Genomic DNA, 11,697 nt, shown 5'->3' with positions numbered 1-11,697 from the left:
CTCATCCTCCCTCCTGCTTGCTTCTCTCCCTCCCTGTCTCCCTCCCTGTCTTACTCCTTTCTTCGCTCCCTCCTTCTTCCTTCTTTACATCCCTCTCTACCTCCCTGTCTTAATCTTCGCCTCCTGTCTTGCCTCCCTCCCTCCTTCCTTCCTTCTCTGCCTCCTCGGCCGGTGGGAAGCGGCGGGGTGGGGCGCGGGGGCAAGGCGGGCCCTGGGAATGTGGCTCCTCCTCTGGGAATGAAGCTGCTGGGCAGAGCCCGGGCAGCAGGATGAGGAGAGGGGAGATACAGAACAGTCATTAGTTCTGAGGAGCTGCCCCACCTCTGCCCCCGGCTCAGACCTTCTGTTTGTAAAACCAGTGTGATTTTTTGGGGGGGTCTGTCTGTGTTTCGGGAGGTTTGTTGGGTTGGTTTGTGGGTTTTGGTGGTGTGTACCTCTCAGGGAGTGCTGAAATCCACCAAGGGGTCTGTGTGGTCCAGGAGGTCTCTGGGATGTGAGGGCTCAGTGATGCTGGTCTAAATTTTAAGACCCAGCTGCAGTGCAGTAATCAGTTTTGGAGAGCTCAGGGGAGAAGAAATTCTAAATAGTGAAATATAAAACCAGAAAACACTGCCTGGTCCTTACATGCATGTGTTTTGAGGCTTTGCTTTTTCTCAAAAATAAGTGTTCCTGTCTTGATTTTCCTCTGCCTGGCCATGTGTGAGCACTGACAGCTGTGTGAAGTTGGGTCATCCCAATTTAGTGCCTGTTTATGTCTCACCCCACACAATTTTCCATATTTCCCCAAGAAAACAGTACTGGAGAACCTGAATCTGACAGGATGTCTCTTCTGAGCTGGTGCTTTTGCTGTTTGGCTGTGTCAGAGACTCTGCTGCCCCACGTGTGTGGTGATTCCTGTAGCTGCACAGGGAATGAGGTTCAGTTGGAAGAACCTAATTTACAGGTTTTGTTTGATAGGTGACTAAGACCACTCCTGTGTAACATTGTCAGTAGGGTGCATGGCTGAAGATACAGTAAAATAATGAAGCAAATGTTAGTATTGGAGCACATATATTTGGGATGCAGAAGCATTTGATGTTTAGCATCAAAGCCCTGGTTTGATTCAGCAAACCCCGTGTACTTGTGAGTGCTAAAAAATAATCTGCATTTTTCTTTTTGCTAGCCTGCAGTTGGCAAAATGAGTGTTCCTGACTACATGCAGTGTGCTGAGGATCATCAGACCCTCCTGGTCGTGGTTCAGCCCATTGGCATTGTCCCTGAAGAGAGTTTCTTCAGGATCTACAAGCGAATCTCGGCCGTGAGCCAAGTGAACGTGCGCGACTCGCAGCGTGTGCTGTACATCCGATACAGGCACCATTATCCCCCGGAGAACAACGAGTGGGGAGACTTCCAGACACACCGCAAAGTGGTGGGGCTGATCACCATTACAGACTGTTCTTCTGCTAAGGAATGGCCTCAGACCTTCGAGAAATTCCACCTGCAGAAGGAAATGTATGGTTCTACTCTCTACGATTCCCGCTTGTTTGTCTTCGGGCTTCAGGGAGAGATTGCGGAGCAGCCGCGCACGGATGTGGCGTTTTACCCCAGTTATGATGAGTGTGAAACTGTGGAGAAGAGAATAGAAGATTTTATCGAGTCCCTCTTCATAGTGCTGGAGTCGAAGCGTCTTGACAGAGCCACGGACAAGTCTGGAGACAAGATCCCTCTCCTCTGTGTCCCCTTTGAGAAGAAGGATTTTGTAGGTCTGGACACCGACAGTAGGTAAGCAGCTGCTTTTGTCAGCTCACAGCTCTTGAAAAAAGCACTTGTGGCACTTGTCTGCCTTTAGGATAAGCCTATTAGAAAGGACAAAGCATACCTTGTTACCACAGAGGTCATGCCCTGATCTTACTGTCTGTCTGCTGTAGTTTAGGAGAATTTAATTTCTAGTCTCACCGTATTTGATGTTTTGAGCTTGTTTATATTTAGTTTATGGGGCTAATCAGAAGGAAAAAGCCACAGGTTTGACAGATTCTGCTGTAATGAGACTTTCTGCTGGAAGGCTTCCAGTGGTTTATAGATACACAGTATTAACAAAAAATTGCAATTAACATCAATGAAATAATTTTACATTATGTTGAGTAGTATTTGACTAATTCTACGTATTGTATTTTTTCCCCTAAGCCTCTGTCTACTTTTTCGTCCTGAGAAACAGTGGCTGTTTATTTTGGTGCCTAAGTCCAGCATATTTCCTTGTCTTTTTCTTTGTGATTTAATTATTTCTTATTTTGGACCTGTCATGGTTTGCTACCTGTTTGCTACAACTGTTCTCTTCAGTTTTGTGTATGTTACAGTTTTTTGGTTGGTTTGGTTTGGTTTTTTTTCCCCCTCATGTCTTGTCTTCCTCTTCATTTGCATGCTCCGCTCTCAGATGTGTGTTACATAGCTCTTGTGCAAGGGATTAGTAATTCTGGTTTGCTAGCTACACACAGGTGCAAAATCTGTTTGACTTTGGTGTTTGCAGTCAAATCCAAAGGATAGAAGCAACCACCTGTTGTTCTGGGAAAGACAGAGGTGTGGAAGGCCTATCAAAATACACAGTGTGCATGGGAGCTGTATCTTCCACATCTGTCCTGTACTGTGAGGGATGCCAGCAGTGGTTAGTACAGTGTGTAAAAGCTTGGAGGAATCCAGGCAGGGCTGTCCAGAGCTGTCCAGGCAGGTTTGTGGAGCCTCTGGATCACATCCATCAGCTCTGCCTGCATAGTTAGTCTTAGCTATCTCTAGATTAGAATGTGACCTACTAGAAGAATGTATTCCAAGTTTCTAATTAGCTTGAAGCCCTCCATTAAATTGTCTCTGGTTGCTTGATGGAGCACCAGTACCTTTCTGCCCTGCTCCTGCTCCTCTTTGGTGACCAGCTGAACTGGCTCTGACATGCAACCCAGTGTTGTTCCTTACATAGAACCATAGACTATACAGAGCTGGAAGGGACCCACAGGGATCTGTCCAAGTCCAACTTCTGTACTTGAGCAGTTCTTTCAAGTGTTCTGGTTCATCCCTGCACTATTCATTTTTCATTATCAATAAAAGTTATTATGTTACTGCTTTTTTGTAGATGAGCACTGAACTTTTGTAGATTAGATGGGCCCTTTTAGAATCTTGGCTTTAATTACTCAGTTTTAATGAATTTTGATTGAATGTGATCACAATTTCCTGTTCCAATTAGCTAAAAAAACTGAGTTTTGGCCAAGAGTCTCCAAAGCAGAATGAATTACACTGTTCAATTGTGTCTTCCAAGTTGTACTTTGAAAGTCAGTTTGTTAGGTAAGCAACTGATTTATGAGCAGTGGCTGCAGTGTATCTAGTGGCTAAATACTTCTTGTGAAGTTCAGAGCTGGTGAGGAGCTCAAGGACCAGCAGTGTGTGTGTCCACACATATCCACGGAGATGTTTTATGCTGTTGCCCTGAGGAGTTCAAACAGATTTAGTGTGATGCTCCAGTTCTTTGCAGAATGGAAGTTGTGTGACCCTGGGTGTGCACACACATGAGTTTATCCAGAGCTCTGCACGCACCCTTGCTAGGAGGTTTGAATACCAAACAGTTTTTCAGTAAGTCTTGATCAATGGATGTACTCGAAATGTTTGCTGCACTGAACTCTCAGAGGAAAGGTGTTAAATATTCCAGTCATCCCTCTTTCAGTTCAGTGGTAAGAAAGTTCTTCAGCTTTATTTTGCTGTGGAGTTAGTACTTCTGATTGTTTTAAAACTTAGAATTTATACTTGAGTAACATAAGAAAGCTGAATGAAAATACAGTTTCTCTGCACAGGAACCTTTTTTGGCACTTTTCATGTATCCTGATGCATCTCTGTGTTCTCTGAAGCTCAGGTCCATGGAATAGGGTTGAACTACCATCAGTTTATTAAACTAACTTAGGCTTTCAAGCCTGAGTCTTTGGATGTGAACTGGTGGTATATATAATGTTATTCCTTGGGAGTTTTTTATTGCTTACATTTCATTCCTTGGGTTGCAATACCAGGATTTAATTTGAGCCTGTTCTCTTCACAGTGACAGATTCCCTAACTTAGGGAATGCATTGCATTACACATTCCAGGGAGCTACAGAGCTAGGATGGACCTTCTTCAATGGAGGCCAGTTTCTGGTTTTGCAAGATAAGATGTATAATTCTGCTCAGGAGGGGTATAGGTTGTCTGAATGCACAGGGAGGGTATGAGAACATCTGGTAGAAGAACATTTTGCTATTCTGTTGGTTTTGAGTCTGTCAACATAATGAATGAAATAAAAAAAAAAGCTGTTACTGAGATTCTGAGGCAAGTGAAACAGCTTTTTCTAGAATAGGTGGAAATTTCTAAAGGGTTAAAGGAAAAAATATCCCCTTGCTCTTTTTTATATACCTTCTGTCCATTTTTTTTTCTTAATACATATATTGTATCCTGACCTCCCAGTCAGTGTGCAACCAATTAGTTAAAAGCAGAGATACTCTGTATCACAGAGTTGGAAGATAAGTTGTATGTGCTTATAACAGTGTGTGTGTCTCTGGTGCTGTAGTTGCAGATGTCTTCTTAGGCTAAATAAGCATCTCTTTTCCTCTAACTTCTACATTGAAGTTACATTTCAGTGAGTGGCAACTGCTAATTAAAGGTGAGCAGCTGTAACCCGGAGCTAATGAACTGGGTTGATACATTGAGTGAAAATATGGTAAGAAGTTACAGGGGTCATGGTAATTCTGATCATATGATTTGAAGACTAATTAACCTACTCAATTATTTTCTAGTATCTTATAAGACTGTGAAACAGGGAGGTCAATACTTAGGAGGTGGTCAGGACTGTATACACATACCTGATCTCTCTCTCTCACCCAGTTAGTAAGACTAGAAGTAACTTTTTTGCATATTAATTGCAACATGATTGGCTTCTTTTAAGATGTAGAGTTCATAAGTTAGGAAGATGCATATTATGCTGTATTCCAAATAAGATAATATTGGAAAAAGTGAGGATGATCTCTGTCTTCTGCAACTTGCCGGTGTAAGGAGCAGAAGAGACAACATTCCCAGAACTTGTACTGAGGTGACAATATACACAAACTCACTGTATTATGTGTGTGGAAGAATTGTTTTGGCTGGTAGAAAATTTCATGTATGAAAAACAGTGAGGTTAAGTCCTGAAAAGTTTTGAAGCTTGTCCTGTTAAACAGAAGTTGTAGGGCTGGGAGTGTGATCTTGCTTTGTTTCATTCTCAGAGCACTCAGCCAGGAGCTGATCTTGGCTAAATCTGTTGATTTTTCATACTGTTTCTTTAGCTGTAAATTGGGAAGATATTTTTGTAGTCACTGGGCCGTTGAGGATAATAGAAGTTTCTGAAATCAGTTGCACTTGATAGTTATTTGTAGAGGTTAAGACATTGGTGGAAAACACTGGAAAAATTCCCATGGTGATAGGAAGGTTCTGCAAACAGAAAACGAGGAAACATACATGCCAGAAATACCAGAAATCTCATTTTAAAAAGTTTTCTATTTCTGTTTCCAGCTAAAAAGAACCCATACTCATCTATGATTATAAATCTACTTGGATAAGCTCACTGTGATGTTGTCACATCAGTTTGTGTCTCAGGTTCTTTCCCTTCTAAATGAGGCACCATTCAGTTCCACGGAGCGAGGAGGACTTAGGGCTGTTCATAGCTGTCTCTTTCTCTACAAGGTGTTGTAGATGGGATTCATTCACTGTTGTATCAAAGCTGATGATCACAGTATGTGTATGTGGCTGTTAATTTCCTTTCTGTTCTCTGTCTTTCTAATTTTTGTTTTGTTCCTTTGTGTTTTTTTTCCCCCCTCTTCTCTCATACTGCCCTGTGAGTTTGTTGTTGGGTCTAAAAAGGTAGGCTGTGATTGTGTATACTTTGAAATAGTTAGCTTTCTTCCATGTCCTGCCTCTCCACTTCGCCTTCATTGCCTATCTTAGTGTTGCTTTGTATATTTACTTTCTAGTACACACAAAAATAGTTGCTGCCTGGAGCCTCAGCACTGCAGCTGATCCCTTTTGGCGCGTTTGGCAATTCTATTTGGTAGCAATGCTGAGTTTTTTTGTAGGGCACACATAGTTTGCTTAGGTGGCTGTTGGCCTCTGGAATTTGCTTTGTTTTTTAAACTCCAAAGCCATGAAGCTGTTGCTGCCTGTGTTTGGTTTCCAAATCCCAAAGTTCTGGCAGTCAATCCAATGCCTTAGCTGTGTCTTTTAAGTCTGGATAATGTTATGATTGGTGATATCTGTAGCTCTGCATGCTGGTTGGAATTGGTAGAATTTGATGGAAATTTTTGTTGAAGCATTTTGCATGAATATACTTTTGAAAATTCATTTTGCATGTTTCTTGTTCTTAAATTTAGCCAAATTTGAGAATCCGGGAACTCCTTCAAACCTGTTGCTGGATGGTTTGTAGTGAAAATAAATTCTGTCTTGTAATATAATACTGTGTCACTGAATTTTCCCATAGAGTTATCCTGGGATCCTAGAAAAGAACTGGGGATGGAGTAAAGTGTATATACATACTATAGGACAAAGGAGGCAGAAATGGAAATCAAATAGTGCTTTGTAGCTCCTGGAACAGATTTATTGTCCTCCAGTTTGAAGTAGCAATAGTGGTCACTGATGCTCATGATTGTGGTTATTATCCTGAATATAAAGAGTGTGTTTGGTAGCAAATTGAACAACTAACTTTAGAGAGTAAGATCTTAAACTAATTTTATAGTCATCTATGTGTACAAGTGGTGAAGAATTTCTGAAGAGGAGCTGATCTTGCATTATGTGGCACTGCCTTCCTTGATATTTGTGAGTGCATCACACTCAGAAAGGGGTTTGTGGTGAATCTTTGGGTGAGACTTGAGTATGTCTTTGGAATTTAGTGTCTTAATTGAGCTTTTAAAGGAAAAATAAATAGAAGGAGCTCTTGGCAGTAGGGAGCTGTGAGGAACTGGCCTAGGAAAAGGTTGTCATCTTACCCTAGAAGCAGTTGTTAATTTTCATGGACTTCCTGTCCTCAGATAGATAAGGATTAAGCATAAGAGAGCCAAAATATTTAAGCAGTATTTGAATAAAACATAAGTTAGAGAGATGATCTCTCTAAGCTTTTCACTTGCAGCTTTGTGACCAGGTTCTTGAGGGAAAGCTGTGAAGCAAAGCCAGCAAGGTATTAAAATGAGTAATCATTTTTTTTCCCATTAAATTTGCACCCCAGCATGCACTGAAAACACCATCAGTCGCTTAGACACGCTTTTAACGCTCTGATGTTGTAGATACTGGATTTTTTTTTCTGAAGGAGACTTCCCAAACATGAAGTAGATGAAGTTTTGCTGTCAGTGGAAGCAGGTTTCATTTTACTGGAATCTTTGCCTTTTGTCTTTTTGGACATACTTGCAGTAATTGGAGAAAAGAAACCCAAAACCTGAATTAGTTGTCCTTTTGCGAGTACATTATACGATTGTGAGTGCTAAATTAAGACATGGGTTGTAGGTTTGGTGCAAACTTACTGTTACTGAGAGAATATTTATATAAGACCTGCAGGCACTGTAGGAGATTGATCCTGTCATGACACCACCTTGAGGAGCCTAAAAATAGGAGGAATGAATTCAGTCTTTGAATAACTAATAGCAAATTTCTTCATCCCTAGGAATAAATTCCCTGTTTGTTTATAAATAAGAAGAGTTTCTGAAAGAACAGTGTTTTATATGAGCAATGTTTATTGATGTCTGGGTGAATAAACATCTTCAAACTTCACATATATTGACATGTGCATAAATCAGCAGCAGAATTAGGTTAGGGAGAGCTGTGGGTGAGGCAATGTGATCAAAACCATTCCGGGATCAGCTTCTGATCCTGGAGTCAGGCACCATCACTTTGCCTTTGCTGTGAGACTCATGTGTATGAAATTAATAATTTGCAATCTGGGAAAATGATTATAAACTGCATTTTTGAGAGAATAAGAAATTTCATTTGTCCATATACATAGAGCTTACTTGAAAGTGTAGAGACAAGGAACTGGGAACCTTGGCATCTTTGAAAGGAATTATTGCTGTGGAAGGAAACCATGTGGTCAGCAGGACCAGGGAGGTGATTCTGCCCCTGGACTCGGCACTGGTGAGGCCACACCTTGAGTGCTGTGTGCAGTTCTGGGCCCCTCAGGTCAGGAGGGACATTGAGGTGCTGGAGCAGGTGCAGAGAAGAGCAATGAGGCTGGTGAAAGGACTGGAGCACAAGTGCCATGAGGAGAGGCTGAGGGAGCTGGGGGTGTTGAGCCTGGAGAAGAGGAGGCTCAGGGGAGACCTTCTCACCCTCTGCAACTCCCTGACAGGAGGTTGGAGTCAGGTGGGGGTTGGTCTCTTCTCCCAGGCAACCAGCAGCAGGACAAGAGGGCACAGACTCAAGCTCTGCCAGGGGAGGCTTAGGTTGGATATTAGGAAGAGATTTTTTACAGAGGGAGTGATCAGACATTGGAATGTGCTGCCCAGGGAGGTGGTAGATTCCCCATCCCTGGAGGTTTTCAAGCTGAGACTGGATGTGGCACTTAGTGCCATGGTCTAGTGACCATGGTAGGGTTGGACTTGATGATCTTGGAGGTCTCTTCCAACCAGATTGATTCTATGATTCTCCAATTCCACTATTTATGTAAAAAGTTAAAGGCAATGTAACATTTATAATCTCATTTTCATTCTGGAATGCAGAGATTAGGAAAAGCTGATTGTAACCAGTTTATGCTGTCCTGTACAGTACTGAGTGAAGATTGTGAAGTAACTTTTTGACCGAGGTATTTCTCTATAACCCAAAGCTCAGACTGAAATCTTAGTGAGATTTGATGCCTTTCCATAGTTTATACAGAGCAGCTTTAGTTTTTACTTTGACTTTTCTTGCATTTTTTTTCCTTAAAAAGAGCTATAGAGTACACGTTTGTTGAAAAAATAAAAGAGAAATATTGCAATTTCTTGACACATCTGAAAGATAAGGAACAACAGTTGTATTGAGCTTCATTTAATGTCAACATCTTCACATCAATTGTGACTATGATGTGATAGATCAGAAAAGTGGGAACATTTATATAGGAGTTATTTGTAACTCTTTAGATGGAGAGGAACAATAGAAGACACTTCTTGTCTCCTTTTATAGCTGTCAGTTTTTCTTGTAGCAGTAACACTGGTTCCAACTGCTTTTCTATTTAGTTTTTATAAGGACATTGTATGTGCTGCCATATATCTTCTCTTTTCAAGTTTATGTCCTCCATCCATACAAATCAGTTACTTTCTGTTCATCTCTTTGAAGAACTATTGTTTTTTTTTCAAACCAGCTCCAAGGAATAAGATGTTATTTGGTGGCTGAAGAGATGCTTCTCTGTGGTGTAAACAACCCAAACCAGAAGAAGAGCCTTGAAAGCCAATAAACCAATACCGTGTAATTGGTTTTTTATTACCATTTCTCCTAGTGTTTTAAGCCTAAAACTCAAATGAAATAAATTAATATCCTTATTCCTACCCTTACACTTCATATGTTCTGTCCCCCCTTTTTTATTTCTACATTACAGACTTTGTGAAGAGTCTGTTCAGATGTGCTATGGAGATTATTTCAGTCACATGTTTTGATTCATCTCTAGGTCCTCTGGGAAGTTCTTGGCTGGAAAAAAGCCTCCACTGCCCCAAACCTCATTTCATTCCATGCTTCATAGAATCATAGAATTTAAGGGTTGGAATGGACCTTACAGATCATCGAGTCCCAACAGATGATCAAGCACAGACTCAAGCTCTGCCGGGGGAGGTTTAGGTTAGGTATTAGGAGGAAATTTTTTATGGAGAAAGTGATCAGGCATTGGAATGTGCTGCCCAGGGAGGTGGTGGATTCACCATCCCTGGGAATTTTGAGATAAGCCTAGATGTGGCACTTAGTGCCATGGTCTAGTGACCACGGTCCAACCAGGGTTGGACTTGATGATCTTGGAGGTCTTTCCCAACCCAGTTGATTCTATGATTTCTTTAGCTAGAACTTATAAAAAATTAGTAAGTTTAGTGCCTTTATCAAACAGATTTGTGCCCAAGTTGTGTTTTCAGTTGTTCCAAAGTGTCTGTTCAGTGTTTTCATTAGGACTTCTTTGGCCTTGGCTATTCATATTGTTTGGGAAAGGAAAGAACTTCACCATTTATTTCAGTAGGTAAAAAAAAGAGGAGTAAGAAGTGAAACTTCAGTTCTTGCCTGAAGTGATTGTGGTGTTTCACTCTTCTTTTTAAAAGAAGGTGCTGAGAGCAGGGAGAGCCTTGTGAGACCTGAGGGTGCCTAAGGGGAGTTCTGGGCTGCTGACACCTGTGGGCTGTGTGTGGAGAGGGACCAGGCTGGTGGTCCCACCAGAGAAGAGCAGTGGGTCAGAGCAGGATTTTAGGAGAGTCATCTTCAATAAAAAATTCAGAGCTGAAATGTGTGGGATTCCATGGGAAGCATCCATGGAGCGCAGAGGAGCTCATGAGTGTTGGGAGTTTTATTCAAGAACACATTCCTGGAAGCACCAGAATATTCCATTCCCTACTGAGGGAAAGGAGAAAGGCAGAACAAGAGACTGCCCTGGCTTAACAATGTGCTTGTGGGTGTACTTGAAAGCAAAAAAGCAGCATATCAGATGTGGAAAGGCAGCTAAATACTCATCGTGGTCTGCAAGAACCTGCTTTGGAGGTTTTCAGGGTACAACTGGAGAGAGTGTTGAGTAATCTCATCCTGGCTCCCTTTCCTATGAAATGTTGGACCAGATGATCTCTGAGGTCCCATCCAACCCAGGCAATTGGATGATTCTGTTATTTCAGTTGTGACTAGGCTATCAAAGTGCTCTGAAGTGCAGTCATTAACTTTCTGACTCTAATGCTGTGTAGCCAAAATACACATGCAGTGCTTTTCCCCAATACATGCTCAAATTGTGGGTCCTTTTGCATGTATTGCTGGTCAGCAGTCATACTAGCTATTTGCTCAGAGACAGAGTCAATTAATCGGGATCTACTATTAAGGAGGAACGAGTTTGGATGTTTATTACCTCATAAGCATTTCCTGCAGTAACTGAGCTGCACCTTTCACTTTGCAGACACTACAAGAAGCGCTGTCAGGGCCGGATGAGGAAACATGTGGGTGACCTGTGCTTACAAGCTGGAATGCTGCAAGATTCCTTGGTGCATTATCACATGGCAGTGGAACTCCTGCGCTCTGTCAACGACTTTCTGTGGCTTGGAGGTAGGATTCAGTGGTGCTGGTGAACCCATTAATCAGTCTTAAACACAAGTAAATCAAACTATCTTCTATAACTTCCCTCAGATATTTTTCAAAGTAGGAATGATTTTGGTGACCAAAATCTGAATAGCAGGTGTGACTCAGAATTAGGTTGAAATAAAAATTGGTTTATAAGGTGTGAGAAGGAAATGTGTTAAAGAAAACCTGCAGCATGAAATGTGTTATTGTAGTAAAGTGTCTGCTTAAAAAACCCTTTGTCTGTCTGCTTAATGATTCTTTGGGATGTGTTTAGTTTTTTCAGTGAACTCAACAGGTGTGTTAAAAATATTTCCCAGGGGTGTCTGCTGTGGACTGTTAGGAAAAGATTTTCCCCTTTTCATCTACCAAAGCCACAAATGTTTAACTTCTTTGGCATAAATTCCTTTCACATTAGGTCCTAGGCCTTACATTTTTTCCCCT

General features: G+C 41.6%; 1 protein-coding gene across 1 annotated transcript in view; it reads left to right on the top strand.

Moving 5' to 3' along the window:
* Positions 1–1,177: 1,177 nt before the first annotated feature.
* Positions 1,178–11,697, top strand: part of TRAPPC9 (trafficking protein particle complex 9) — a gene marked incomplete at its 3' end in the record, with an annotated part of 59,239 nt that continues 48,719 nt past the window's right edge. Inside the window, exons 1-2 of the mRNA XM_009069753.1 lie at positions 1,178–1,761; positions 11,096–11,241. Coding sequence (XP_009068001.1) covers positions 1,178–1,761; positions 11,096–11,241 — 730 coding nt within the window. The remainder of the gene's footprint in view (positions 1,762–11,095; positions 11,242–11,697) is intronic.

The sequence above is a fragment of the Acanthisitta chloris genome, unplaced genomic scaffold (assembly GCF_000695815.1).
Source record: "Acanthisitta chloris isolate BGI_N310 unplaced genomic scaffold, ASM69581v1 scaffold11522, whole genome shotgun sequence".
In the NCBI taxonomy this organism is placed as follows: Eukaryota; Metazoa; Chordata; class Aves; order Passeriformes; family Acanthisittidae; genus Acanthisitta; species Acanthisitta chloris.
The sequence above is the reverse complement of the archived record's forward strand: the minus strand, read 5'-3'. Positions and strand labels throughout refer to the sequence as shown.